The sequence below is a fragment of the Lactuca serriola genome, chromosome 3, assembly GCF_051521515.1.
Source record: "Lactuca serriola cultivar US96UC23 chromosome 3, Lser_US96UC23_V15, whole genome shotgun sequence".
NCBI classification, from domain to species: domain Eukaryota; kingdom Viridiplantae; phylum Streptophyta; class Magnoliopsida; order Asterales; family Asteraceae; genus Lactuca; species Lactuca serriola.
In genome coordinates this window covers 132,613,789-132,631,995 of record NC_136410.1, presented here as the reverse complement: position 1 = coordinate 132,631,995, position 18,207 = coordinate 132,613,789, and the positions used below count along the sequence as shown (strand labels likewise).

The 18,207-nt window shown below is 38.9% G+C and overlaps 1 protein-coding gene across 1 annotated transcript; it reads right to left on the bottom strand.

Annotated features, from left to right (window-relative positions):
- Window positions 1–532: 532 nt before the first annotated feature.
- Window positions 533–5,278, bottom strand: LOC145093158 (ACT domain-containing protein ACR1-like). The gene is made up of 7 exons (XM_079031227.1): window positions 4,744–5,278; window positions 4,613–4,658; window positions 3,358–3,472; window positions 2,713–2,780; window positions 1,321–1,944; window positions 1,124–1,228; window positions 533–1,042 (listed from the first exon to the last, which is right to left on the bottom strand). Exons 1-7 carry the CDS (start codon window positions 4,812–4,814, stop codon window positions 674–676), a joined length of 1,398 nt encoding a protein of 465 aa, XP_078887353.1. The 5' UTR covers window positions 4,815–5,278; the 3' UTR covers window positions 533–673.
- Window positions 5,279–18,207: the final 12,929 nt, after the last annotated feature.

Sequence of the window (18,207 nt, the reverse complement as noted above, 5' to 3'; positions counted from 1 at the left end):
TGTTTTCCAACTTTCTTAGTTTCTTATTCACTTTCGCCATGTGTAGCATCTATTTGTTAAAGATTTATTATGCTTTTTCATTATCTTGTCTCAAATACACTATTTTTTCCTATCTACATTTTGTAAGTTGGAAGATCTTTATGCAGGAACACTCAGCTAGGGTGGACGTGATTACAAAGTTTTTATTATTATTTTATATATTATTTCTTTATTTTTGTTTCTACATGAGGTCATTCTACGGAAGGAGTTTTCCAACCGTATGATTAAGGCGGCCAACCATTATATTTCCCTCATCTCATTAATTTGTATGAGACTAACTTAATGGTGTTGTTTCGAGGGAACTTTTATTTATTAAAAACATGAATAATTTTAATTTTGCTCGGTAATGATAGGTAAGTTTAGATACATTTCCGATGGTTTGTACTTTTGTCACATTTTATAAGTAATATCGCAAAATTATGGTTTTTATTTCGTTTCGGATTATTTTTCTTCATTTTTGTAGGAAAAAAAACGAGTTTTGCAGTAGTGCAAGTTATTTAGTAATATCACATTCTCTTTTTATAAACATGAGCTTACAGTATTTACAAATTTTATGACGATCCTCTACTATTGTCCTTAATTCCGAAGTATTTACTAAATAAGTTTTGAATCTGTATATATTTTTCTACTGGGATCATGAGTTGAGTGTCTGAAACTTGCTAGAAAATCTCTCAACCTGTGACCACAACAACGTTCCCAGTGATGATCTTGCTTCATTCACACCATTACTACTCGATGATCCCCGAGACGACCAATTCGAAGAAGTTCCATTCCCTACGATAACCATCCCTCCAAATCTCTTAATTTCCTTCTTCACTGCCTCCACCATACCCGGATCCACCTCATGTCCATGAGCATCTGTAACATGAAACGATCCAATTGCCTTCTCTCCACGTGTTCCAATCTCAGCCATTGCAATCGACAGCCCGTTTTCACGAAACACTCTTGTCACATCCGACAGCAGCCCTGACCTGTTTCGACTCCTCACATCTAACCTCAACCCCTGCACTCATACGATGGATCATATCTCATGTTAGTTCTCTTTCATCAAAACGTAATCAGGAGCTCAAAAGTAAACACCTACATGCGATGCTCTTCGTTCTACAGCTGCCATTATGCATCGGGTGATTGCTTCTCGTTGTATCTCTGAGTTTAACGTACGCCCATCTTTCTCCCTTATGTAATACTCCTGTCGTTTCAATATGAAGAAGATTAGAAAAGGGTTTAATTAATAGAGAGCTATAAGGCGTTGGAACTTGAAAAACGTAAATAATATTATACCTGAAAAGCAATGGAGCCTTTAGAGCTAACTGTTGCATGGAAAACCACGTATTGCATGTCAGTAAGCGTGCAAACTGTGTCGAATAGTAGCTTCGGTCTATCAGGGCTTGTGACATTAAGAACTGAATACCCTTTTTCTCTACAGTTCTCCACTGTCACCACTGTATCGAAGCGTTTGATAAGTGGACTGTATGTACTCTCTTCGTAGTCTTTATCAGCCATCATCAGCTGGTGGAGCCGCCTCTCGGTGTGGGTTTGTCCGGCGACCGGAGTAGTTAATCTGACACTCCGGCGTTCGCTGTTGTTGTGGTGAGCGTTGACCACGGTGGAGAGATGAGATTGGACTCTGTTCACCCTGTGAGGATCCATAATGGGTCCAGGGTTTGAGTCGTCTTCTACATGGATGATGCATGCAGCACGTGTGTTGTGGGTCCATGCCACTGCTGCAGACACGTGGCATCTTAGTTCGGCTAGAACTGCCGATATCTCCGACAATAGGCCCGGCTTGTCCACCGTTGTCATCTCAAGTGTCGTATGCTCCATCGGAAAGTTCCTTGGTGTGATTTCTTTACCTAAACTTGTTGTTTTTACTTGTGTCTTCTCTCTCCTACTTGCACATATTGACTACAGAAAATTAATAAATGTCATTTTCATGCTCACTATCATGAAAAAGAAAAGGTTTATAACACATGCATGTGAAAGAACATCGTTGTCATTCAAAGGCGGAGTAATTAAGGGATCTTTTAGTATGAGATCAAAAAAGGATTTCTAAGTATTTGTCATTGTTGCTCTCTCTTTATATAATAAATTGAATAAACTTGAGACGTTTGTTTATGTTTTTATTGACTAAATAACTAGAAACATATATATTTTACTTCTTTATGTTGAGACAAGTTATGCTATTTATAAGATGAATTGAGGAAATTTGTAACATCTATATATGTTTTTTGTTGATTAAATTAGAAAATTATATGTATTACTTCTTTGTGTCGAGACAAGTTATGCTATTTATAAGATGAATTGAGGAAATTTGTAACATCTATATCTGTTTTTTGTTGATTAAATTAGAAAATTATATGTTTTACTTCTTTCTGTTGAGACAAGTCACAAAAGAAGATGTCAAAATATATATTTCTAACTAGTGTTGTTGGTCTTAGATTAATTATTATTTCCTCTTAAATGTTTTTGACTTTTCTAACATCTTGTAACTTTTCTATAAATTTTATGTCAGTTCCAAAAAAATTGTTCTTGGTTTTGCATGGGTCGCCCTTATTGTGGTCCACGCGATCGACCAATAGGGAGCATGTATAGAGAAGTAATAATTTGAGGTTTATTTCTATAAAAATAATAGATTAATTTAGGGTGTATCTAATCACGTTAACTAATAAATACCTGTTGTATGTGACGTATAAGGTTTTTGTCTGTAATCTTGTTGCCAGATTGATCCGTTACGTGAAACACTACACAAAGGGAAATACAAGTTCTTATTCATATAAACATAAGAGCATTTACAATAATCGAGTGAATCGAATAAGATGAAATGTCTCATTTATATTAAAAGCATTCGCAATGCATAGTTTAATGGAAGAGTTGAATGAGATAGCATGTCTAATTGACATTTAATGGATATGGACTCTTCAATGAAAAAAAAACCTTTTAACTATTAAAATATATATTTCATTGAACTTTATTAGAAAATTAATATATAGTTGTATAGCAAGTAAAATGATAAAATGTCAATCCATTAAACTCTAACAAGTTTAATGCATTGTGGATGCTCTAAAGATCGAACTCTACTATTTTAAGATGTCATGTTACCATTCAATGAATATTGAATTCAATGGTCCTTTTAATTATTAAAAAATATGTTTTATTGAAATTTATGGAGTTAAATCCGTTGTGATTAAATTTTGATAAAGTTGTTTGAAGACTAAAATGATATGTGATTAGTAATTAAATTAATTAAACTCACTAAGAAAACTGATGTTTAAAAAGACACCCATAGCTACAAGGGGTGCAAGTAAAAGGGCGACTAACCATCCATGAACCAACGTCCATCAGAACAAATGTACGATTTGGAGATGATAAGGTCAAGATCCGTTAGCTCTTGCACCATCTCCAACAATACACCATGCTTGTTCGCACTATCAACCTACATCATTCAAACAAACCATTAATTAATCAGAATTCATATGCACACAACTTATTTTTTTATCATTTACACAATTACACTACAATTATGATTAGATTATATCATTGTCAAACAATACTTATAGTATTCAAATGATACAATACGTGTATTAGTTGTCATTGTTATAAAATGAAAGATGATGTAAAAAGCAAAAGTATTTTTTCTATAAAGAAATGACAATAAAAGAAAGTTCTTTAAAAAACCATTGGGTATGTGATCATTGTCGACTTTTGTAGCTTGAGTGGCCTATTTCCCACTTAGCTAGATGGGTGTGTTATTGTTCTGTATTGGACTCTTTCTCTCTCTCTCCCTCTATATATAAATAGATGTATAATTTTATACTTACTGCCCAATCCAAAGCTACCACCAAATTCAATATATGAATACTTAATAAATCAATAAAGTTAAAGGAAATTACTTCTTAATCTTCCTATGTCTTTTTCGTATCTTTGCTGGAATCTAAACCCTCCCTATAAACGCTTTAAAAAATTTAGAAAAGGATCAAGTTTATGTTTGGCGTACTAGCTGAAAAGCTAGCTGATAAAAAATAACGTTTGGTAAAATTAGCTGAAAAGTTAGCTGAAGTATATAAAATTACATAAAATAACATGTAAGAGTATGTGTTTCTATAATTAATTAAGGGGTGTATTTGGAAATTTTTAAAAAGCTACTAAAAAACTAGTCTAAGTAGTTTTTCAAAAAGCTAGCTTGTAAACTACTTTTTAACTTACCAAACACGACAACATAAAAAAAAACTCGAAAAATAAACTAACTTTATTGGGTAGCTGTGGGCGCCATACATAACCTAAAACTTTAAAATAACCTACTTTTCTAAATACCCAACTTATGTAGTCATCCTATTAATTCAACTTGCATACGTCAATTCATCACACGATTAGAGTCGATAGTTAGTTAAGAAGCTTTTACCGATTCTTGATTCATTTGAATTAGTTAACATTTCATGTAATGTATGCATGCATGATCTAAATTAATTAAAGCGATTGTTTTGTAACTATATAAAATATCACAAGAGACCTATACCTCAATTCAAGAATCAAGAAAACTAATAACATAAATAGGTACAATGAGGACATGAGTTACCTTCACAAGGGTGCAATCTTGACATGAATCATTGTCGATGCAAACCCTGCAACAACCACAGATTTATTTGAGATTTTTTATGTAGAAATATGACAAAGTACCAAAAACAAAGTATAAAATAAAATTGAAACCTTGGAGGGTGTATTCTATCAACGAGCGATTCGAGCTCAGGATCAACGTAAACTCCGTACCCCATGTCCATACTTAGTAAGAAGCTTTGCTCTCGAGATTTTTGCTTAAAAGATTCAATTCGACAACAAAAACACGCACACAAACAACTAACAATTTCGAAGTTATATGTACAAATCTGTGTATCTTTTCAACTCTTTAATTACTTGTGGTGTTTCGTATGAGCTCTCAAGTCTCATCTCAAATGGTTTCTTGAACTCCAAGAAAACCCTTTTTAACAGAATTAGATAGAGAGGTCGAATTCAAATACTATATAGCTTACCAAAAGTTTCGACTTTCAAACAACTTTCTCTGATTTCTTTTAGAAATCAACGAGAGAAATTTTATATCAAAAGATGGAGATGAAGTACCTGTGGCCGGGGGATTATTGGAGTTCACATGGCGTATATAAGGTACAAGTGTTTGAAAACAAAGGGATTGTAGGAAGCCCACCAACTATATATATATCAGCTGTGTACACCCAACGAAGTGTCCATAACTTGCTACAATATTGGTTGTTGTGCTTATCTGGAATCTAGATAAAGGGTTGAGTTATAAGTTTTATTTAAAATTTTGAGATAGATTTTATATTTGTTTATTCCGAACGACTAAAAGTTTTATATTATAAGCGTAATTTTTTGAAATTTTCAAAACGAATAATCAAATGTTTATCGATCACATGAAATTACGGTTTAACTAATATGAAAAGTATTTGGGTGTGAAATAAATCATCGCTTAATTATCTATATTTTTAAATATGTAGTTAATAAATACTATCGTTTTCTTTTATCATTACTTTTTTTTATCAGAATCATTGGAAATTTCTTCATTTTAAGAAACGTGATGTCATTTATTTTAAGCAGAGGTGAATCTTTTCTTTATTCATGTTGAGTGGTGATCTTACGTGTGTCTTTACTGGTATGACGTGGATATATGTGTCTTCATACAACATTGGCGGCGCCTTTACCAGCTGCTAACACGCGTGTTCGTTTGGATGAGATTTTGTGCAGAAATCTGGGGTTTTCTATGTATTTCCTTTGAAGTTCGAGGGCTACATAAAAAATTCTTCCTGCTCAATGGGCTTTATCTTTGACTTTGAATAACCTAAAACATGTAAATTTTTACAATAATTTTCAGGATACGTAGATGGTAGACCTTTACATTTGATTTGGGTTTTTGTTTATCACAAATATATATATATATATATATATATATATATATATATATATATATATATATATATATATATATATATATATATATATATATCATGACCGAGCTCCAATGCCCAAGTACCAAGCTTTTGACATCTACATCACCAGAAGGACAGATCAGGTTGCTCCCCATGGAAGCAGAAGGCATATAAACGTGCATCCACAAAACCAAATATGATAGAATCCAGTGATTGCTATGACCAAAGTAATTAACCGCATTGGGATACATAATGAAGCAATACTATTTAATAAGTTTTGGTCAAATTATGAATTATAAGTTTTGGTCTTTATTGGTTGTTAAATGTGACTTGAATATTTGGAGCATTCCGATGACACACTTGGATGCTATGACACACTTGGATGTAATAACACAGTTGGATATGATGACACTGTTGGATATGGAGACACATTTGGATACAATGACACCGTTGGATACGGTGACACAGTTGAACTCAATGTCACACTGATGTGTCGTCATGACACCTCGACGATATGCCATACATTAGAGGTGCCACAGAGTGATAGAAGGTGTTACTAAGTGACAAGGTGCGCTATACAATGGCACTTGATGTGCCAATGGTGGATTCTTGATGGCAATGCGATGTAATTCAAGGATGAAAGTGTTGAATTAGGTGTCTAAGCTCAAAACTATAATTGGTATGTATTTGATTTGATAGTAGCATGGTCCTCTTGGTGGGTTTTGAGCATAACCACATTCCTATGTGATCATGCAACTCTAATTGCTTTAGATCTAAGTTTTTCTCTAGTTATACATGCAAATAGAAATTCGAAAGCAACAACCCTAATACTAGCATACAATTCGAAATCAATATGAAAACAAGGGTTAGAAGAATACCTTGCTTGCTATCTAGTAATAACAAGAGTTTCCTTGGATGATCTTGACTATTGAAAGCTCTAGTGCCTAAAGTGTTAAACCTCTAATGGAGTCACAAACACCAATAGCAAATGATGAGAGGAGAGAGGTGATGAAGCACTACAATTTTCGGCTAGGGTTCTTTTAGAATGCATGGGGCCGAAAGTCACATGCTAGGGGTCCTTTAAATAGCTGAGGCTGCTAGGGTTTTCAGGTGAAACCCTAATTTCCTTGCTTAGGCCTTAAGCAGTCCATGTGCCTCCACCTTAGAAGCCTTGGACGAAATTCTATAGGGCCTCCTATAGATTTTGTCCACTCCCTTCTAAAGGAGTCCATCAGCCCAACTCTGCAACAATCATTAATTTGCATATCCAGTCCTTGTTCTTTTAATCAGTTCCTTTAATCACAAAATTAATATCAAATTAATTTCTGGTTAAATACTAATTAAATAATATGATCTCCAATTAATATATTATTCTTAGAATATATTAATAAATCATTCATTAACCTCTTTCTCCAAAAGTCATCCTGTCAAGTTGCTATGGTGAAGGTAACCCAAAAGGACCATGCTACTATCAAATCAAGTACATACCAATTATAGTTATGGGATTAAACACCTAATCCAACAGTCTCCCACTTGGATAAGTCTAATAACTATAATTGCAAGTATGACTTCTGAATCTAATTAGCAGCCGTAGCTTTCAAAAGCCGTTGTCGAACTCCGACCTAGTCAATGACACGTCCTTTAGATAAGGGATCATATAATCCTCCGTTCTGCAAGATATCGTGTGGACAAAGACATGGAACATAATCATTCTCAATGTCCAACAGTTTGTTTCCTGATTTCTGATTTGTTTCACAACAAACTTCATTGAACACATTAATTTAGTCCTGACCAGGCCCGACACATAAGTCAATACAAAATCATCGAGGGGCCCAAGATATTGCTTTTTCCCTTTGGGATAAAAGGAACAGATAAACTTTGACTTATATGCTTGTACTATTTACTCATCAAATCGACACAACAATACGTTTTATAACATCAAGTTACTAATACGTTTACGCATTATCAATGCACAACTAACTTGTAAACAACAACTCATATATCTCGGTTTAAAGATTATATGATATTATTGTCTCACAATTACTCATGATAAATTCCATGAAGTAATTCAAATGAGCGTGGGTTTAATCCAATACTTAAATCCTATTTCAGGAGTACTCATGAGTTCCAGCAAAACTTTGTTATGTCTAAGCACTTAGACAATCTACAAGCCAATTCATGACAATATTCATTCATTACTTACTTCCAAACTATGATCAAGTGTGGATAATTTGAACAATCCAATTATTCAGGAAGTAAAACATGCAAAAGTGAAACAATAGTAAACAATTGACACAAGATAGTAAACATTACTCATAAATAAATCTCCATTACTTAATCATCAAATGTCAATTATATTTATCTATTACAAGTTTCTAAAATATCTATCTAATCACTAAAACTTATATCGTCCTTCAGACCCCTGCTCCTCGCATGCTGAACGTGCTTAATCCTACTCAGACCCTTTGTGAGAGGATCTGTAAGATTCTCTTATGACGTTACCCTCTTGACCACAAGGAGTCTTTCATCTACCCGATGTCTAATGAAATGGTATATTCTATCGATGTGTCTGGATCTACCATGATCCCTTGGTTCCTTGATCAATGCAACCGCTCCTTCATTATCGCAGAAAATCTCCATGGGCTCCTTTATGGCTGGTACAACTCCAAGGTCTCTAATGAAGTTATTCAACCATATATCCTCATTTGACGCTTCGCTTGCAACTATGTACTCTGATTCACACGTTGAATCAACCACAATCTCCTTCTTGGAACTCTTCCAAGTCACTACTCCTCCATTTAATGTAAACAACCAGACTGACTGAGAGCACAAGTTATCTCTGTCAGACTGAAAGTTGGCATCACTATACCTTGTCACTCTCAAGTCATCACTTCCACCAAGTACAAGGACCCAGTCCTTAGTCCTTCACATATACTTAAGAATGTTCTTAACTATTGTCCATTGAGCTCTACACGGGTTCCCTTGATATCGACTTACCATGCTCAACGCAAAAGCCACATCAGGGTGACTACATGTCATAGCGTACATGATCGAGCCAACAACGGAAGCATATGACACTCGACTCATTTCCGCTATCTCTGCATCGGTACTCGGACTCTGAGTCTTACTCAATTTGGTATTGCTTGGGATATGTAACTCCCCTATCTTGGAATTCTCCATGCTAATATTTTTAAGTACCTTGTCCAAGTAAGTACTTTGACTAAGTCCATTTAGTCTTTCACTCCTGTTTCTCAAAATCCTTATCCCCAGAATGTAAGCAACTTCCCCTAGATCCTTCATAGCGAAACACTTTCCAAGTCAGGACTTAACTTCCTACAAGGTTGGAATGTCATTTCCTATGAGCATTATGTCATCAACATACAGTACTAGAAAGCTAATTATACTCCCGCTGGCTTTGACATATACACAGGACTCATCCTCACTCCTAGAGAAACCAAACTCTTTGACTTTCTCATCGAAACAAAGATTCCATCTGCGAGAAGATTGCTTCAATCTATAGATGGATTTCTCAAGCTTGCACACTCTATTGGGTTGTTTAGCATCCATAAAACCTCTAGCTGACACATGTAAACATCTTCAGCCAGTTTCCCATTAAGGAAAGCGGTTTTGACATCCATCTCTCAGATTTCATAATCATGAAACGCAACGATGGCTAACATAACCCAAATAGACTTGATCTTGACCACTAGTGAGAAGGTCTCATCATAGTCGACCCCCAAGGTTTTAGTAAAGCCCTTCGCAACCAACTGTTCCTTGAACATGTGTACCTTTACATCCATCTCGGGGCCTGTCATGGCTTCCTTATAGCTAGAAGGCTAATCCAAATTTACCAGTGTACTATCACTGATAAACGTATCACCATCCGTAGTAATATGAAAACCATAAATGTAACACCCGTAAATTAGAAGGCCAATTAAGGAAAGAAAAACCTCCAATCAAAGAGGAAACTCGTCGAGTTCAAGGGTGGGAACTCGTCGAGTTCAAGGGTGGGAACTCGACGAGTAGGAGTTTTGTCACGCATGTCTTTGGAGGACCAACTCAATGAGTTGGACGGGGTTTGGGAAACCATAGATCCAGGATTTTCCACCCTATTTAAACACTTTACGAGTAGGGTTTGGCCTCATTTCCAGCCTCCATTGTCTAAACCCTAGATCTCGAAACCCTAATACATGTGAGTCATTTTTGAGAGAAATCTTGTGTGTTGAAGCTTGTAGAAGAAGGAGAGGCTTAAGGACTCAAGGGGGAGATTATAGATCCAACAATTTCGTTCCATCCTCATCATTTTCTGGTAATCAACTCTCAAATTTGCTTAATAACCTCTTAGATCTCTTCTTCTTCATTTGTATTGGGTTTTTGGTCCAAGTAGCATGTTCCTTGGGATATGGACGTCCTAAGTGAGTATGCCTTCAGATCTAGAACCTAGAAGGGCTCTCTTGGCAAAAAGGTGCAAACTTTATGGCCATTGAAGCCCCATGCAACCTTTGGGATGCTTTTTTTTGGCCTTTTAAGCTCCAAAAGGCCATGCATGAAGGAAAAAGGTGGAAGCTTTACGTGTTTTGTAGTATCTACAGTCCAAATCTCAGGTTATATGCCTTGGTTTAGAGTATAGATGGTGTTGGGACCAAGATCTAGGTCTTACAAAATTAGGGTTTCAGCTAAACGCATCATGTAAGGATGATAACGGGTAAAGTTGGAAACATTACCCTTAAAAGGACATTTCCAGAGTATATGTGAAGTATGAAGTTCAGATCCGAAGAATAGGGGCTTAATCCATTAAGATGTCTTAACAGACTAAACAACTCGTCGAGTCCATAGAGGAACTCGACGAGTTGGATCGAAATGCCCTGACCCCGTAGAAGGAAAAAAAACTCGACGAGTTAGAACGATTTGTACCGACTTTGTAAAGGGCATAACTCGATGAGTCTAGGAGGGACTCTACGAGTTGATTCATTTTATCACGACTACGAGTAGCGAGGGAACTCGGCGAGTCAGTGGGATGACCTGACGAGTTGAGTCAACTCGGAGCATTGACTTTGACTTTGACCTTTACCCTGACTTTGACCAAGATTGACCATGGAGAGTCATGAGGTATGGAAAGGGTTCAAAAGGGTTGAGTAAAGTCCATGTTTGGACAAGTGAATGTGAGGGGTAGAATGGTCTTTTACCCCAATGAGGACTTATGGCTAAGTTATCAGAATCTAGAACTTAACTAGTTTATATGATGACTAGCAGCTCGGGGAGCCGAAGGATTAACAGTTCGGGGAATTGCCAGCTAGCAACCAGAGGATTATCCGTGAGATTCATCTTTGTGAGGTGAGTTTCCTTCTATAGGAACGGGTCGAAGGCACGAATGTTGTCCTGTGTATGTAAGTTAGTATGTTCCGGATTAAGGTTTGATGTCGGGTAGGGCTCGAGGAATGTTTATGTGTATGTTTCCGGAATACGGTTCGATGCCTGGTGGTACCTGAGGAAGGTATGCATGCTTAGTTATACTTGTTGTCGGTGTGATACTTGTATGTGCCTGTTTAGGGAAATAAGTGTGAGCGGGGGACCGTATCTCATCACTAGCTGAGTATGGACGGGGTTCCATATCTCATCACAACAGATTAGGGGCGGGGCTAATGATAGTCAAGGCATAAGGACTAGAATATATAGAACTGTGTATGATTCTTTATGTGCTAGCATGATTATGTGTTATTCTCTGTATGTATATAGTGGGCGGGGCCTGATGCCAGACACTGTCCGATGCCGGCAGGGCCCGAGGAAGGGGCGGGGGCCCAGTTTATGTGATTATGTGTATAGTATGTGGTATCTTGGGGAGACTCACTAAGCTTCGTGCTTACAGTTTTTAGTTTTGGTTTCGGGTACTTCCTGTAGCAAGGGGAAGAGCTCGGGATGACTACAGTGAAGATACCACTGTTTAGCCTGGGATGTTTTACTCTGATATGTTTTGATAGATGTTTATGATATTTTGAGATACACGACTTATGATTTTTATGTGATGAACTGTTAACTATGGTTTTATTAATGATTTAAATTGAAAATTTTTTGGACCGTAGTTTTAGGATGTTTCAAGTTGGTATCAGAGCCTTGGTTTGAGGGATTCGGGCATACTCTCAGGTGTGTCTGAATTCAAACTGAGGACTTGGTATGAAAGTTTTCAAAACAAAATCATTTTTTTAAAAGAACTTTGAAAAGAAAAAAGAATTTTGAAAAGAGAAAGGAATTTTGAAAGGAGAAAAGGGTGTGGTGCATGTAATCAGCCGAGCTCAAGTAAGTACTCCCAAATTACCCATACAAGTTATGTTGTGATATGTTTATGAGAACTGCATGCTAGATTAGGGCTAAGGATCTAGGAGGGATGCCTTATGTGCCTATTATATGTTTATGCTTTTATGAGCTTATAGATTTGCATGCTAGAATTGATCAGCTAGTGGTAGGATAGCCTGTTTAGGTTATGCCTGGTTGAATGAGTCTTTGAATTTCATACTGGTATAGATTCTTGATTAGAGGACATAATGGTTTGATTGTATTACGTTGGTTAGATTTTTCCAATGTCTGGATGTTGCTTGCTTTGTGCTTTGTGGGACTCCTGGCGATTTGAGTTAGCTACTAAGTGAATATGCTAAGTTACATGGGGCACATGCCGGATAATCTCAGAGTGATGGATTTGACCCTATTGCACAGCTCTCGTTTGAGTCTAACCGTTCTAGGGATGAGTCTTTTACTCGAAGGATTATCTGATCTATGTTGCATGTGGCTATATTCATGAGGTAGCTAGTTGACATTGATGGGAAATCCTTTAGTAGCTAAGGAATGGGTGGGGCGAAGATTACCCTAGGGCAAGCCTTAGATGAGATTAGTTTTGGGAACACTAGTAGTGAAAAGGGACTTGGTGGAGTCGAGGCAATCCTTGAGGAAAGTACGGATATATGTGGAGGTAGTATGGGCCCGTACTACTGAAAGCAAAGGATCCATACCTGAGTCAAGGAGGGCTGAGATAAAACCATGAAACTTGTAGTGTGTGTGTGTGTGTGATCCCTCTAGCTATGATGAGTATTCTAATGTTTGATATGGTATATTTTCAGTATGGTGACGTTGCACACTAGACCAGTTGGCAGTTCAGGTGCCGGTGAGGGATCAGGCTTGGGGTCTGGAGTCGGGCAGCTGGATGAGCAGATGAGAGATTTTATATCATATGCGATTATGTGTAGTATTATGGACCAGACTCCTATGATCTTCAGTACGGTCAACGAGTGAATTTTGGAGATTTTGGATGAGAGGTTGGGTGCATTCCGCACCAAGATGGCAACCATGATGGGGGCGCGCACGTTGACATTCAGGGAGTTCAGAGCCTGTGGAGCTCCAGACTATCATGGGGCTAAAGACCCCATTGCTAGTAGCCGGTGGCTGGCAGATGTCGCCAACGCCTTCCGTTCTAGCAGGTGTCCCGAGGGGGACAAGGTCTGACTCGCCTTTTGTCTTCTGAAGGACAGAGCACATGATTGGTGGGAGGAGGTTGGACATGCTTTTGGGGATGATGCCGCTTTGGACACGATGACATGGGGTGACTTCACGGCCAGGTTCAGAGCCAAGTTTGCACCAGTAATTGAGGTGAAACAGTTAGCACGGGAGTTCCAGGATCTCCAGCAGACTACAGAGATGGTGGCAGAGATTACCGCCAAGTTCAGGGAGAGGTCCCTTCTTGTTCCGCAGTATATGGAAGACGAGGAGATGAAGAAGGCTCAGTACCACGAGATGTTGAGGAGTGACATTAGACAGTTTGTAAGCCGGTCCAGCTACAAGACGCTGGAGGATATGATCGCTCGAGCCAGGGAGAGGGAGATCGATTTAGAGGCGGATAGGAAGAGGAAGCCAGATAAGGCTTAGACATCTGTAGGGTTGGGCAAAAGGCCCAAGGTATCAGATTCTAGATTGAGGGGTCATCAGGACCGTAGTCGTTGTGGAAAGTGTGGCAGGACACACAAGGGTGCGTGTAGGAGCGGTAGTGGTGGTGATTATGGCTGCTTCAAGTACGACTAGATCAGCCATTATAGCTGGAATTGTATTGCTACCACCACTTAGGGATCAGACTTGATCTACTTTCATTGCAGTCAACGGGGCCACAAGAAGGCCCAATGTCCGAGTTTGGCTGCAGTGGGACAGGTGATGGCACCTACCCCTGCAACATTGAGGATCACCGACGGCCGTCAGGGTCGGGCAGAGGCGCCTGCGGCGAGGAGCAGGGCTTTCCAGTTGACTACAGAGGAGGCACGAGCAGCTTTCGATGTTACAGGTGTGTACCTTTTACTTTCCTATCAGTTTTTATTTATGATTTTATTGCTATTTCCTCGCATCCATATGAGTAATTGTATCTTGGGGTTATAATTCCTGCTTATATTTGGGTTATATGCCATCTGCATACCATGAGTCTTAGAGTAGTAGTGTGAGGTCGTCTCCTTATATAGTGGGTTCTCAGGATGCAATAGTTGTAGCAAGTATGATTGGAACCTGGGAAGTGTTTTGACAGTCTTCAAAAGTCTTACTGCTTTAGTGTTGGTTAGTTTTGGGAACACTAATAGTGGTAACCATTGGTTTCCAGCAAGATTGATCACTGGATGATACGAAGGATTGGGAATCCTTTCAGCGTGGTGTGCTGAAAGATGTTAGTTGAATCAAAGTGGGGGAGAATTCTCCAGAGGTTCAGGAACAGAAGGAAGTGTGAATTTAATATGAGTTTGCATTCTCGTCAGGAAGGAGGGCGACCCAAATGGCTGATTGGATGGAGGGGTATGTGAGTTGGGAGTTTGGGAAACTTCCCAATATAAGGTTCATATCTTGTTGGTGTTCGATAGTTGTCTTTGGGTCCAGGTTGAGGAAATTCCCATCAAGATGCGAGTTCAGCCAGTATGTTAGGTCATGTGCATGATCAGCATGGAAAGTGTTGTAAGACTAGGGGATAGTTGTAGCATTCACTAGCATCCAGACATCATGGGAAATGTTGTAAGACTGTGGGATAGCCGCAACATTGATTAGTGGCTAGATAGCGGAGTGTGGGCGGGGGCCTGTATCTCCCAGTTAGTGGAGTGTGGGCGGGGGCCCGTATCTCCTAGTCAGCGGAGTGTGGGTGAGACCTGTATCTCCTAGTTAGCATGATCAGAATTAGGAAAGGATAAGTAGATAGGATTCGAGGTGGAGTTGTAACTGCATTCCCCTAGATAGGTGAGACCTGGGGACAAGGCCAATTTGTAGTATGGGTTGGGTGAGACCCGTGGGTGAGGCCCATGTGATCATAGCAAGGGCAGGTGGGACCTGGAAGAGACCGTAGGGTCAAGATATAGGATTGGGGATTCCAGGATTTATAGAGCCAAGAATGGAAATGTGCATAGAGTAGTTTCGATAGCTAAATTCTTCTTCGAAAGTCGTTGGGAGCGAATGAGAAGGTGTTCATTGGCTTAGCAATCGGGTGGAAATCGATACTTCGGATAGTTGACATATAATTTAGGACAAGGGTGGTCCCGATTCTTTTGGAAAGCGAACAACAGACAACATGATGTTCAGGCAGAAGTAGTGATGTGAGAATTCTTGTGTGAGGAATAGTTTTTGATTGAAGATGCTAAGAAAATTACAGTTGGATTAAATAATCTCAGAGTAAGTGACTTGAACCTATTGCGCAACTCTCGTCCGAGTCTAACCGTTTCGGGGATGAATCTTCTACTCGAATGATTATATGAGCCTTCTATCAAGTATAAGTACTCTACAACTGGTTTTGGACAGGGATTTTGTTTCTGATAGTAGCACCGAGATAATCAATGTGAGAAGTTTTATGGTTGAACAGTTACTCGATGAGGTTCTAGTATGGTAGTTTTTGGACCATAGGTGATCCGTCAGGGAGCAGGCCATTATAGATTTTAGATCTCAGAAAGACATTAGTAGTTCTCTGTATGATAGTAGGGATTATCCTTCATCGGGTTTGGAAGGTCTTGAAGGTTGGGTTCAATGCGTTGGTAAGGTCAGTGATTGCGTGAGACGATAGTGGTACTTCCAGGATGGTGAGTGCCGGTGGCGGTGGGTAACATTAGCTGGTTCAGGGCAGATAGGAGGAAAGCTGCAGGCGTGGCGCGTGAGACGATTGTGGAGTAGGTGACTGTAGCGGACTTCGAGGACGAAGTCCAATTTAAGTGGGGGAGAGTTGTAACACCTATAAACCAGAAACCCAATTAAGGAAACAAAAACCTCCAATCAAAAAGGCAACTCGTCGAGTTCAAGGGTGAGAACTCGACGAGTAGGAATTTTGAAATGCGTGTCTTTGGAGAACCAACTCGAAGAGTTGGAGGGGACCAACTCGACAAGTTGGACAGGTTTTGGGAAACCCTAGATCCGATATTTTGCACTCTATTTCAACACTTTATGACTTAGGTTTTGGCCTCATTTCTAGCCTCCATTGTCCAAACCCTAGATCTCGAAACCCTAATGCTTGTGAGCCATTTTTGAGAGAAATCTTGTGTGTTGAAGCTTGTGGAAGAAGGAGAGGCTTAAGGACTCAAGGGGGGAGATTATAGATCCAGCAATTTCGTTCCATCCTCATCATTTTCTGGTAAGCAAGTCTCAAACTTGCTTAATAATCTCGTAGATCTCTTCTTCATCATTTTTATTGGGTTTTTGGTCGAAGTAGCATGTTCCTTGGGAAATGGACGTCCCAAGTGAGTATACCTTCAGATCTAGAACCTAGAAGGGTTGTCTTGGCATAAAAATGAAAATTTATGGCCATTGAAGCCCCATGCAAGCTTTGGGATGTTATTTGGCATTTTAAGCTCCAAAAGGCCATGCATGGAGGAAAAAGGTGGAAGCTTTACGTGTTTTGTAGTATCTAGAGTCCAGATCTCAGTTTATATGCCTGGGTAAAGTTCAATCCAAAATCTAGGTCTTACAAAATTAGGGTTTGAGCTAAACCCATCATGTAATGATGATAACAGGTAAAGTTGGAAACTTTACCCTTAAAAGGACATTTCCAGATTATATGTGAAGTATGAAGTTCAGATCCGAAGAATAGGGGCTTAACACATCGAGATGGCTTAACAGACTAAAGAACTCGTCGAGTCCATAGAGGAACTCGACGAGTTGGTTCGAAATGCCCCGACCCCATAGAAGGAAAAAAAAACTCGATGAGTTCAGGATGGACTCGATGAGTTAGAACGATTTGTCCCGAATTTGTAAAAGGGAAGAACTCGATGAGTATAGGAGGGACTCGACGAGTTGATTCGTTTTATCACGACTTTGAGTAGCAAGGGAACTCGGCGAGCCAGGGGGATGACTCGACGAGTTGAGTCAACTCTGAGCGTTGACTTTGACTTTGACCTTTTACCTTGACTTTGGCCAAGGTTGACCATGGAGGGTTATGAGGTATGGAAAGGGTTCAAAAGGGTTGAGTAGAGTCCATATTTGGACAAGTAAATGTAAGGGGTAGAATGGACTTTTAGCCAAGTGATGACTTATGGCTAAGTTATGAGAATCTAGAACTTAATTAGTTTATATGATGCCTAGCAGCTTAGGGAGCCAAAGGATTAACAGTTCGCTTGTAACGACGTAAATTTTTAACCAGATTTTTCATTTTTAAACACAAAAAACACATGTCACATTCTCTCAAAAATCTCAAGTATCAAATTTCAACATATATTTCAAAAATTGTTTATCACAAATCTAGGACCATCCAAAAACATGTCTCCAACGCGAGTGTGTGTACAATCAAGCCGGTGCCTTCCCACAATCCTGAGAAGTACCTGAAACACATAACACATAACAAGGTAATCACAAAGCTTAGTGAGTTCCCCAAAATACCACACATATCACATTTGCCACTCGAGGCTAACTCAATACAACCCTCAATTCAATGTGTTCCAGTGGAGACCCTCCAGTCCCACAACTCGGGTAGACCCTCCGGTCCTAACTCAATAAGCTCATAATAATAATAATACTCAGCATAAAGCACAAGACAAAATGCAGAATATCACAATACACAGATAAACACATAAGACATATCGGTCACACAAAGATACCACTCATGGTAAGTATAGTGAGAAGACTCACCTCGCAAGAAATCGGCTAGTCTCGAACTCAAATCACCGGTCTAGCATCCGCCTAACACATACGACAATTTTTCCTAACTAATCACGACTCTCAATAAGCTAAACTAACCCTTATACAAACTCATAGA